General features: G+C 41.3%; 1 protein-coding gene across 20 annotated transcripts in view; it reads left to right on the top strand.

Moving 5' to 3' along the window:
• The window catches only part of NCOR2 (nuclear receptor corepressor 2), a 291,797-nt gene that overhangs the window by 76,718 nt on the left and 201,519 nt on the right, over positions 1-13,560 (top strand). For all 20 annotated transcript variants that reach the window (XM_075274561.1, XM_075274570.1, XM_075274577.1 and 17 more), the window contains one exon: positions 3,640-3,836. In XM_075274561.1, the coding sequence (XP_075130662.1) occupies positions 3,732-3,836 (105 nt within the window). In that variant the 5' untranslated portion in view covers positions 3,640-3,731. The remainder of the gene's footprint in view (positions 1-3,639; positions 3,837-13,560) is intronic.

The following is a 13,560-nucleotide window of genomic DNA, read 5'->3' as shown; positions in this document are numbered from 1 at the left end:
ATTTTTTTTAAAAAAATAAAGCAAAATCAAAATTGCATCAAGGTACTTGTTCGTATAGTGTACCAAGTGGCATTCTGTCAAAGCTGCAGGTGTCTACTTTAACAAAATATGCAGGTATGGGGGGGGGGGGGTTGGATGAATTTCTAAATGTTACAATTTAGGTTTGATTTGTCCATCTCAAAACTGTGAAAATTGCTCTGGCTACCAGAGGTGCAAAATTTCCCAGAGACCCTTGGCAGTAAAAGACTTAAATACTCTGTCTGGCTGCTGGCAGCGACGCCCGTGAGCAGTTCTGCACTGACCTGTATGATGGCTACAAGTAGGACCACACGTAATGAGATTCTTCATACACCACTCTTCCTGAGCAATCAGTGCAGTTAATTTTGGTGCCTGATGTACTACTTGGGTTCTCTGCTGTCATACTGGAACAGGAAGATAAGATAAGATGATCTTTTAATAGTCCCACAGTGGGGAAATTTCAGTATGTTACAGCAGCATAGTAATACAGATACAGGATAATACACAGTAATATATTACAGAAGTAGACACACATAAGCTGAGAAGAGAAGATATACTAGGAGTCCATAGCAGCTAAGGAACAGAAGAAGAGAGAAGGAAGACATCATAATCATTATTAGTTTTCTGTGCGGAGTGATCTTCGCTTGGTCTGATGTAGATTATACAGCCTGGTCGCGGTTGGAAGGAAGGACTTGCGATAGCGCGCCTTCTCACACTTGGGGTGAAGCAGGCGGTCACTTACAGTGCTACCAAGTGCCATCAAGGTCTCATACATGGGGTGGGATTTGTTCTCCTGCATGGAGGTCACCACGGACAGTATCCTTCTGTCACCCACCACCAGAGGAAGATTCAGTACTCTGAGGCAGCTTAGAATTACACCCCTTGCCTGCTCCTACCTGTCCTGTTACCTCTTCCCTCCTTTCTTCATGGAGTGTATTTATCTGGAACTCTGTAAATAAATATGCATGTCACAATTCATATGCAAACTTTGCATAAAATTTGCATTTGATGTTCTTGTATATTTGATATACTGTGGACACATGGCCTTATGTATAATCCATATCCATTTATTTTTAGTGTCTGATGAAAGTTAGTGTGATGTTTTGATCATAAATTGCGCTTGTTTGGATTGCTAATCTACATTAGAAAGAGAGCATTCCATATTTTCTTTGGCATACTATGAGTTGGAACCCTACTTGGGCATCAAACTGTGGAGTGTAGATAGATAGATAGATCGATCAAAGTGCAATGTCAATAAAGAAAACAAAAAATGGAACACTTTATTATTTGTAGCTTATATCAAATGTTGAGTGTACTGCTAAATGAGAATCTGTTGATGCTCAATATAGAGAGAACTGTCAACATTTTTTTTTTTTTTGAGGGGAGATTCCAAAAATACTAATTAAGGCCAAGGCCCCACTTAGTGGGCAGCAGCAAAAGAGTGCTGCAGGAAAAAACTGCAGCAGCAACATATTGCAGACTCTGTGAAAAGTGATGCAGGAAAATCTGCTGACTTTCCACTTCCACTATACCTATAGGGAAACCACCAGCATTTCTGTAGGTATAATTGACTTGCTGCAATTTCCAAAACCTCAACTGCATGTGTTTTTCTGCAATGTATGGATGGGGTTTGCTAGAATACCATCTATTTTGCAGTGACTGTAAAATCATTTACGCCATGTGGAGCCCCAGCCTAATTCAGTTTTTAAAATGTTGCAAGTCCCCTAAAATAACAATAAGAATGACTGTTTATGATGAACAGTGAAGAATTTTAAATGTTACGAGTCCCAGTATGTGGTATCTAAACTAGTTATTTTGTAAATGTAGAAGAACAAAAAAGAAACTATGTAAACTGGGTATTCCGGAATCAAAAAAAATGTGAATTGGAAATTAAATTACAATTTTATTTTTATTTATTTTTTGCTTGTGGTCCCCCATAAAACATTGCTAGAAGCTAGACAAAATGATGTCCTCTAAAATGCAATCTCTCTGGCTTTACTGTAATCCTTCTCATTACAAAATCTGGCTAGAAGTCGAACAGTAATTTATTTCTGTGTGCATGGACCTCAAATCCTACTAGTCCTGGCCAGGAGGCAGTTTACTGCAGCAGAAAGCTTCCACCACTGCTCTTCATGCACCAAGTAAGGAGGCAGAGTTCAGCTTACCCCTCGTTCACATCTGCGTTTGTATTCCACATGGGGACCCCCCGAACGGAATACCAAATGCGATTGCAAGCGCTGTGCAGTAAAAGCAAATGGACCCCATAGACTATAAGGGCTAGTTCACATGGGGATTCTGCGTGTGCACATTCCGCCGCGGTGGGATGCCGATGCAGTGCATGGCATCCCGCCGCGGCTTTCCGCTCCAGATTAGGCCCAAATGAATGGGCCTAGTCCGGAGGATTCTGTCGCGAGGCGGACGCCGGGGCTGAATAAGCCACAGAATCCACCTGATGAAAGGGCAGCTCTCTTGGTTTGTTCCCGCTAGTGGAAAAAAGAACGCTAGCGGTCTACATAGACCTTTTGTGAGGGGCGGATTTTGATGAGGATTCCGTTCCAAAATCCGCCCCCTCTTGCCCCGTGTGAACTAACCCTTATGGGGTCCGTGTGCTCAGACAGGAAAGTAGATTGTGAACTACTTTCCTGTCTGCATGTTCTGTGTGGAGATATGGCGGTAAGCACACGTACCCCATTATAGTCTATGGGAACCCGTGTGCTTTTACTGCACAGTGCTTACAATTGCGTTTGGTATACCAACGCAAATGTGAACTAACCCTTATTTTCCAGTGTAATGACAGGGATTTGGAGGTGTACACTACTGATTTCCATAGAAGCTTGCAGATATCCTGGCTGATAAACAGATTAGTGTATTTGTTTTCCATTCATGGTCTAGTAGTTCTCTCAATCTTCCAGAATCTTAGGGGATACAAGTAGACACGCTATTACTGCTTCAAGTTGCTGTATCTGTTAGCAGAAGATAATATAAAATTTTATCAACATCTCCTGATCTGCGGTTCAGGGACAGAACTCTCCCCTCCCCCATGTTGGTTTCACACCCCAGCTTCTGATTCTGACACCAGTGTTCAGGGCACATGTAAGCGGCTGACAGAAAGGAAGCTGTGACAAATGTACAGTGCTGCAGTTTGACCAAAGACACAAGATCTAAAGTGCAGGTTGCTTGACAGATGAGGAAGTCGACAGGCTCCACCTGAATGTGGAAAAGGCTGAACCTTTTGCATAACTTAATATGTAGAAGGAACTTGCTTGTGGGTCACGGGCCATTAGTAAATATATGATGATTGTGCCTGGATGTATGAGGTATGTATTATTCTACTACCTGAGAATGTGGCCACTGTTTAAGTGTCTGCTTCTTTTTTCTGGACAGATCTAGGCCTGAGCTTCTCTCAGCACATGGTATGTACACAATAAGGCCAGAATTAGGGTTTTGTTACAGCTCTTGGCATGAAGGCCACAGGTTGCCGTAAACAAAAATGACGTGTTTAACAGAATTTACTACTAAAATAGTGTGATTTTGTGAAGGGTCTTTATATGAACTATTGGTGGGATGCTTATAGTAGATCTTATTTAACACTTCATTTTCCTTTTTTGTTCTTCTTTTCAGATATGCTGTGATACAACCAAAGTCATCCCATGATCCTCTCTGGCGTCTCATCCCTTCATTAAGTAAATAGAGTTCAATTCTTCTGCCTCAGTATGTCTGGTTCTACCCAGCCAGCTACACAAAGCAGGAGGGCTGCGGAAGCCCGATACACTCCACATGCCATGTCGTATCCAATACAGCTATCCCGTGCACATACGGTAAGACATGCATATTAAACTTTAGCCCCCTATCCTCTGTACACATGCTTGCTCAGTATATATATATTTTGAAGAGTGAAGAGATTAGGAATCTCCTTTTGGCGGTGCTTTACCTGTACCTCAAAGCAAAATATTCAGGTATTTTCAACTCTTGTAGCTGATGCTTCTCACTCAACCCCCCTACTGATATCTGCCATAGGGGGAAAGTTGGGGCACCACCATATACATTAAATGGCCAACTGGTCCCACTCAAATTGATGAGTTTGGCCGACTTTAATTTGAAATGTAGGGCCAGCTTCTGTGGGAAATTTATTATAATATATATACTGTCCGTATATGTGTATGTAATATATATATAATAGATACTGTCCGCTCTATATTTTTGTGGTGTAGTCCTGTGAAGTCACGTTGTGTTCTCGCCTGCTATTCTAATGTTATCTATAACATTATTTGCTATAGCAGGTCGAACAGGTTTTTTTTTTTTTTTGTCTGTAATGTAGTTTGGGCAAATTATTTCTAAAGTAGTCAGTGAAAGATGTATAGATTTGGTGACAGAAAGGAAATGCCTCAGTGTTTTTTTTTTTTTTTTTTGTAATAATATTTTACACTCGTTCACATGGAGTTTTTGGTCAGGAAACTGACTCAAATTCCTCCTCCAAAAAACGCCTCACCATACTGTCCTATGGTGAGGCGTTTTTAGGAGGAGGAATTTGAGTCAGTTTCCTGACCAATAATCTCTGTGTGAATGCAGCCATTTTAATACTGACTGCTTGCTGGACACAATGCACCTTTTGTCTTATCTTGCCAAGTCCATTTTAAGTTTACAGGTCTCTTTGAGGTCTGTTCAGTTCCTTTGTATGATTCAGAAAAGGCTGTTTGATGTTGTTTGTTTGAGATAAAGTGTGTTTCCTATGCCAGGAGATAAGGACACAGCTTTCAAGAGTGTCTGTCTTGTTTTTTTCTCTGTCATAACTGATCTTTGTTTAAAGAGACAGTAACCTTTAGCAATATCATATAACTAGAATAGGTGATAGCTTTTGGTACTTAAATTCACTCATGGCAGATGGGATATTTAAAAGAGTTCTAATGCATAATATCATGTACAGTGCACTGGGATGCATGCGATTCCTGTATATAGCACATTAGGTGCAATGAGTCATAGATCTTATAGGCAGGAACCTCTCACTTTAAGAGGGCTGTTTCCACTGGCCAGCTATTGTTGGGGTACGTTCACACGGCAGAAAATGAAGAGGAATTCCTCTTCATTTTTCACTGCTGGCATTTTCAGCACGTTCTAGATTCGATGGGATACCGATGCAGTGCATCAGTATTCGTCGCGGCATCCCACTCCTGATTAGGCCTGAATGAATGGGTGTGGATGTAGATGTTTTTCTGTGAGGTCCAAATCGTCATTTCCAGGACACCTGGTTCATTTTTATGCTGAAGAAAGTTCTTGATGACATTGATTGTATATTTGGGGTTGTTGTCCTGCTACAGAATAAATTTGGAACCAACCAGACGCCTTGCTGATAGTATTGCCTGATGGTATCTGTTTCTCAGCATTGAGGACTCTATTAATGGTGACCGAATTCCCAACTGTGTTTCCTGAAATGAGGTCCCAAACTTGCAAAGTACATCCATGAACAAATTGCTTTTGTTACAGCCAAATATTTCAGACCAGAGCGCCAGCTGCAATTTTTTCTATACCGTTCTATAAGTTGTTTTAAAATTGAGGCAACTCGCCTGCTGTCTCAGGGTTGTATTTGACTCTGATCTCGTCTTCACCCTACATATTCCGACACTTGCGCACTCTTATAACCTGCGCCTCCAAAAACATCTTTAGATTTCGCCACTTTTTTTTTTACTGTCAAAACATTAAAAACCCTCATTGTCGCAGCGGTGCTCTGGAATGTTTTACCCTGGACAATTAGATTAATACCAAACTACAGCAGCTTCAAAACGGCCCTAAAATTATATCTGTTTATGCAGGTTTATCACATGACCTGATCCAAATACAAAACTAACATTTATTAGCTTGTGCTATCCTTTCCTCCTCTATTCCTCAGAACCTGACCCCTCCATCTAGAAGTTATCCTGCACTCAGTTCACTTAGTATCTGTATATTCATTGATACCAGCTGGTGATGGGCTCATACAACTTCAGTTATATGACTTTATTTATTAAAAGATGGCTGAACAATTGTACCAATCAAGCCTCTTACCTCACGTGTTCCCCTATTTCCTCACAGATTGTAAGCTGTCATGAGCAGGGCCTTCACTCCTATTGTCAGTTCATGTACTCATCTGCACACAGTTCCACACACCAGAGCATAAGATATGCACGTCTGCACACAGTACCACATGCCATAAGATTAGATACGCGCGTCTGCACACACTTGTACACGCCATAGGATTAGATACGCGCGTCTACACACATTACCACACTTTGGAGGATTAGATACATGCCTCTGCACTCAATACCACATGCCAGAGAATTAGGTATGCGCCTCAGCACACAGTTCCACATGCCGTAGGATTAGATTAAGCGCATCTACACACAGTTCCACACGCCGTAGGATTAGATACGCACCTCTTCACACAATACCACACAGGGGAGGATTAGATATGCACCTCTTCACACAATACCACACAAGGGAGGATATGCACATCTGCACACAGTTCAACATGTTGGAGGATTAGATATGCATGTCTTCACATAGTACCACCGGCAGAGGATTAGATACGCGCATCTACACACAGTACCACACGAGGGAGGATTAGATACGCACATGTGCACACAGTACCACACGCCAGAGGATTAGAAACGTACGTCTGCACACAGTACCACATGCCGTAGTATTAGATACGTGCATCTACACACAGTTTCACACGCCAGAGGATTAGATACGCGTGTCTGCACACAGTACCATACGCCGGGGGATTGGATACGTGCATCTGCACACAGTTCCACACACCAGAGGATTAGATAAGCATGCCTGCACACAGTACCACATGCCGTAGGATTAGATACGCGCGTCTGCTTACAGTTCCACACGCCAGAGGATTAGATACGCGCATCTTCACACAGTTGTACACGCCATAGCATTAGATACATGCGTCTGCACACAGTACCACATGCTGTAGGATTAGATACGCGTGTCTATACACAGTTCCACACGCTGTAGGATTAGATACGTGTCTCTTCACACAATACCACAGAGGGGAGGATTAGATACGTGGGCCTGAACACAGTACCACACTTTGGAGGATTAGATACATGCCTCTGCAAACAGTACCACATGCCAGAGAATTAGATATGCGCCTCAGCACACAATTCCACATGGGGGAGGATTACATACGCGCATCTGCACACAGTACCACATGCCATAGGATTAGATACGTGCTTCTGAACACCGTACCACACTTTGGAGGATTAGATACATGCCTCTGCACACAGTACCACATGCCAGAGAATTAGATATGCGCCTCAGCACACAATTCCACACGGGGGAGGATTAGATATGCGCATCTGCACACACTACCACACACCAGAGGATTAGATACACGCCACTGCACACAATACCACACACCGGCGGATTAGATATGTGCCTCTGCACACAGTACCACATGCCAGAGTATTAGATACGTGCCTCTCCACACAATACCTCATGCCGGAGGATTAGATACACGCCACGGCACACAATACCACATAGGTGAAGATTAGATACATGCCTCTGCACACAATACCACACGCAAGAGAATTATATACGCATCTCCGCACACAGCACCACACGGGGGAAGATTAGATACGCGTGTCTGCACACAGTTCCACATGCCTGAGGATTAGATACACGCGTCTGCGCACAGTACCATGCGCCAGAGGATTAGATACGCTCGTCTGCACACAGTACCACATGCCGTAAGATTAGATATGCACATCTGCACACAGTTTCACTTGCCGGAGGATTAGACAAGTGCCTCTTCACACAATACCACACTGGGGAGGATTAGATACACGCATCTGCACACCGTACCACACGCCGGAGGATTAGATATGTGCATCTGTACACTGTACCACACCAACAAGGATTAGATACTTGCGTCTAAACACAGTACTACATGGGGAAGGATTAGATACAGCTTTATTCCAGGTATCCATAACAACTAATCACAGGTTTTTCACTGATATCCAAAATGAGATACACATAATCACATGACGCTTATGGACATACACACAAACCACATAAAAAATACACCAGTGCAAAATTGTACAATTCTTATGGGGCCACTACACAAACATAAAATGTAATCTACTTGTGCGAAGCCGGGTCCTCCTGCTAGTGCTTTATATTTGGCAAATAGCTCTCAGAAAGTGGAAAGGACAGCCAATGGTTAGGTGAATGGTCTAGTAGCCTCTTGCTAAGGCTGATATTTGGAAGTGCATTTACCCAGTCGAATTATTGAGATCTAGAATATAATCAGCCAAAACACTATCCCAGTTGCAATTATTGCTCCCTTATGTAGCTTGCATTGGCCAGTTTAAAGGTCCACGTGAATGAGCGCTGACCATAGTTTTCTATGGTTGACCGGTGTATATCCACCCAAGCTATACTGTAGGCAGTGTAAATGGACTGTAGTCAACCAATCGCACAAGTGTATTTATATCTAAATCAGCTAGACTTTATCACCCTTAGATACATGCTGTTATTGGAATTATCATGGTAGACTTTTTGTGCCAGTCATACATTTACAGTAAAGTGTATGTCAGCCAAACCTGCCACTTTATTATGACAACACTAGGGAGGGTTGGAGCACCCCCTGAACTGAAAGATCAGACATGTTGGATTTCATGTGTCTGGCAGTGCCCTTTATAACCACTGAAATTACATGCATGTTTGGTGTACAGGAGTATGAGCAACTTTAGTACGGGCATGATCACAGAAAGTGTAATTCACTTTTTTTTTCCCAAAAGAGAACAAACAAGGAAAACTCTGTTAGGTGTATTAGACTATACAATGCTATATCTACTCTGAAACCTATATACCTTTGGTATGAGCCTATTCTCATAGCGTGGATAGGAGTTTCCTCTGTATTCTACAGGCTGACACCTAATGATATTCTTTCAGCAAGTGCACGTGGAGTATGTAGACAAGCAGGTCTGCCTCGCACAAGTGATTACAAGCCAGTGATCTGTTGCTTAGATATAGCCTCAAGGAGGGGAAGTGTTGCTTTTTCTCATTTGCACTCTTTGTCTATTTTATATTTGGGTTTCCTGTTCTTGGCAACCCGCAGTAGACAGTTAAGAGGAGACCACATCTATGAACAGGGGGATTGTGTTTTTTTTTTTTTTTTTTGTTTTTTTTCCGTAAAACCCAAACACCTTTGTTGTAACGGAAAGCCTTCTGAGATCATTGCTTGGTTGTGCACAGTGTTCATGTAACTGTGAATTACCAATACTTGTAATGCAAGGTTTCATCTTTTAACTTCCTGAATCAAAAATGGTTATATTTTACATAACCTTCTGTAAATATATTACACTACTTGTCATAAATTGACCAGCAGTTTCAGACTGTGGTATAGCCCATAACAGATGACTACAGGCCCAGGGTCAAGACTACATTTCTCATAATCATTATCGGTGGAATTAGCTCTATAGAGACATTGGCCAAACAAGAAGCTGTGACCTAGAATAAAGGTTGCGATTTAGAATCAGTAAGAAGTGAACATATCGTATATACTCGAGTATAAGCCGACCCCCCCCCCCCCCCCCAATTTTACTACAAAAAGTAGTATTGACTAGAGTGTAAGCTTAGGGGGGAAATGTAGCAGCTACTGGAAAATTTCAAAAATGTAAATGTTTTTTGGGTGCAGTAGTTGCTGGGAAAGGGGAGGGGGTGTTTTCGGTTGTCTGTCTGCCCCTTCCCCGAGCTTGAGGACTGTTTTTTTTTTTTTCCCCTTAATTGGAACTCAGCCTGGCTGAATATAGAGTATCTGCAGTGCTCCTATTAACCCCTTCCTGACAGAAAAAGAGCACTGCAGATCCTATATTCAGTATATTCAGACACAGGATACCCAATGTGTTTGTGTTTCACAGTAATTTTCTACTTTTATATGTATTCTAGGGAAAGAGGGGAATTTAGAACTTTTATTTATTTTATTTTTTTTTTAAAGCTTTTTTTTTTTTTTTTCTCCACTATTTTATGGAAGATTCTATACATTACTATTGCGGCTTTTTTTTTTTTTTTTTTTTTTTTTTTTTTTTTTTTGCTTGACTCGAGTATAAGCCGAGGGGGGGCTTTTTCAGCACAAAAACTGTGCTTAAAAATTCGGCTTATACTTGAGTATATACGGTATTTGTATTTCTAAGCATTCAAATATATAGCGACACAATGTATGTGATGTATTTCTATACATGTTAAGCGATATACAGAAACTTTACAGTAGTGTCTGCATTCCTAAGCAGATTTGGGGCACTGCTTCTAAAATGGAGCTTCAACTAGACTGGTAGAGATGAGCGAGTACTGTTCGGATCAGCCGATTCGAACAGCACGCTCCATAGAAATGGATGGATGCACCTGGTACTTCCGCTTTGACGGCGGCCGGCCGCTTAACCCGCGTGCTGGCTACGTCCATTCATTTCTATGCGAGCGTGTATATCTGTGTATTATGGGTACTAATGGGGCATTAGTGCCCACCACATAATATAATGCTCCTGAGTGCTCCCCATACAGAACTAGATACAGGGCAGTGAACTTTACTTCTATACTTTACTCTTGTCTAGCTAAGGGTTATGGACAGTGTTGTAGATTCGGGAGGCCAAAACACTGACTCTGACTCCTCTATTTTTTTTTTTCAGACTCAAAATTCTGCTCTGGCTGCTTTATAAATGGCTGACAGCCATGGTCAGTCAGAAGCAGTAAAGATCCTTTAATTCATTAAAGATTAGTGATTGAATTCCTATGAAAGTAAATATGGAATTTACTAGGGCTGGGCAATAATGACCCAAGTCAAAACTGTGATAAATTAAACAGTTTACCTTGATCAGGCTTAAGGAAAGATTATTATTATAGGACACTCCCCTTTTTATACCACGACCCCCATATTTGTGCCATGCCACTGAATTTTGGCTTGTTTGTGATCTATCCTTTAGTCGATGCCAGTGTGAGAGAGGATAACTTGGATGCAAAATAATTGATGTACTCAGTGTGAGCAAGTTCACATCGATTTATTGAGCTGACTCAGTTATTTTGCGATTAATTGCCCAGCCTATGACAAACTGTGTAATGGTAAAATACCAATAATTGCATAACATAAGTAATCATTATATTTTAAGCTGGAGTTAACTTATTTCTGACCACCCAAAATTAATCCCGACTCAGACTCCACGGCCTTATATTTAGAAGATGAGCTAATGTAGGGAGAAAATGTTTGATCTTCATGTATTTTCTATGTTTCGTGTTCCATTAGGCAGCTCAGCATCCTTGCACAGGTGATTCCAGCATATTTAACAGAGATATACACATGACCAAATTTCTTGGCCGTGTGGTGGCAGTGATCCATGAAAAAATAGGACATGCTCTATTTATTTCACGGATTGGACTCTTAGATCTGTTTTTCATGGATTCCATGCAGCCATTGAAGGGAGTGGGGAAAAAAAAATGATCCCAAATCTGTGAAATACACTGCTGAGAATTGCTGTGGTTGTGTGACTATAGTGATACTCTTATCCAAACCATTTGTACTTGAGCATAATGGTCATTTCCAACTGTATATTGGTATATATGATGTCTGAAGTGTACAGCAGCTATGAGCAGGCATATGTTGTCACCTGTGCAGGTATATGCCTAGCTATGAATGTGGCACATCCACCAGTGGTGCAGAGTTTTTCTAGGCCTGCATACTAAACCCTCCTTAACTGTGCGTGCCTTATCCCTGTACAGTGACGTCACTGGGTGCAATATACCTGTTCTGCGATATTACTTTTTGGTAATATTTTATAAAATAAAACATGCTGTAGAAAGTGGGTATGGTAAATGGTAAGTTGTGTGGCTCCATACTAAGTTTTATTATGGGGCCCCACCCTATTGTTACTTATGTCCCTAGGCAGAGTTGTCCCCTCATTTCTCTTTTGAGTAACCCTTGGATTATTCATTACTTCTATTAAAAAAGAGAGAGAAAATAAAGCTGAAAACACGGTGTTGATCAGTCTGGATCCTAGAAGTCCTGAGAAGATCAGTCTGGTTCCTGAAGTTGCCTAAATGGCTTTTAAAGTCTCCAATAAGTTGTCCAGTCCTGCAATATAAAAGATCAGTAAGAAGTTTTATGTATATGATGAGAGTCAATGTATATTCTTTATATGTTAATACCAGATTATAGCTGAGATCAGGTTACTTAGTTTTACTTCTGGTCACATTGGAGGTGTTTTTTATTTTTCCCTCCCTTACAATTTGTGTTAAAATCCCAGTGACATAAGTGCTTGTCTGAGGACGTGGGAATCCTTTTTGATGTATTCCAGCCACAGAATGCATTAAAGCTACAAATCATCCTCACACTGCAGGGGCAAGGCCCTGGTAGCAGAGCCAATCCATTTGCTGTGATTAATGTAGGCATGTAGAGATAGTGGGCTACTGGGCACAGCTGTAATGTATCACCGATATATTTATGACTGCTCCATGTGAACATTACGTGATTATGGTTTAAAGGTACTTATACCAAATCTAGAGATTATTTTTATCCTGCTGAGGGAGGGGATTTTAGAAAACTCTAATAGATCTTAGGTAATGCCAGCCTCAAGTTAAACGTCAGGGCTATAAAATACCTCTCAATAGATATGAATTGAATTTCCATTACCTAAGGCGCCCGGATAATGACAGCATCAGGAACATAGAGCGTAATCTCATCAAGTATGCATGTCTATAGGAGCATTTGTATGACATCGGAAATGATATCTGGGTGGGGGATGTTAGAATAGACCTCATGATCTGGAAGGATGCTGACAATGATGTAGGTGGTTGTATAATGTGCTCTGCAGGGTGATGGAAATTCTAGTGAAATGAAAAAAAATCTCAAACTCTGGCCTGTGGCTTTTAATGCATGAGCAGAAGAGCTGGTATTTGATCCCACCAGTGTGTCAGCCAGCATGATTATGCTATCTAGATGAGACTGACACTCGCAGGTTATTCTGGGTCACTAAATTCAGGAAGGGAAGAAAGAATAATGGTCTTACTTAACTCGCCTCTCACAATAGGCTGAATTGGCGAATGTCACATGCTTGTAATTAGCACCTGAGCAATTATTGTGCAAAGGTTACATGTTAATCACTGTCGTGCCGAGCTGGCGGTAATGCACAGTTCTAGCCGCTATTATTCATGGATTACTTTATGCCGTGTTGCTAATAGCAATAACCTGATTATGCCGTCTGCTGTGCTTTATTACAGTGATATATATAATATTAGTACAAAGCTATATGATTATGGCTTTCCTGTACTGTAACTTATCTTGCTGCTAAGAGAACAAAAGATGGTAATGGGAAGTATAATAAGAAGGGATTTTAGTGCTTGCCTACAATAGCCCCATTAGGCGACCATAGTCTAAACACAAACAAGGTAACATACAGAATGAGGCAGTTTAAGAAGTAAAAGTGAAAAGTCCTGTATAGTCCACGACTGCTCAGAATGAGAGAAAAGCCATGATCATTCAGGTAAGCCGGTTAGTAACTAGTTACA

This window comes from Leptodactylus fuscus, chromosome 1 (assembly GCF_031893055.1).
Source record: "Leptodactylus fuscus isolate aLepFus1 chromosome 1, aLepFus1.hap2, whole genome shotgun sequence".
Taxonomy (NCBI): domain Eukaryota; kingdom Metazoa; phylum Chordata; class Amphibia; order Anura; family Leptodactylidae; genus Leptodactylus; species Leptodactylus fuscus.
The sequence above is the reverse complement of the archived record's forward strand: the minus strand, read 5'-3'. Positions and strand labels throughout refer to the sequence as shown.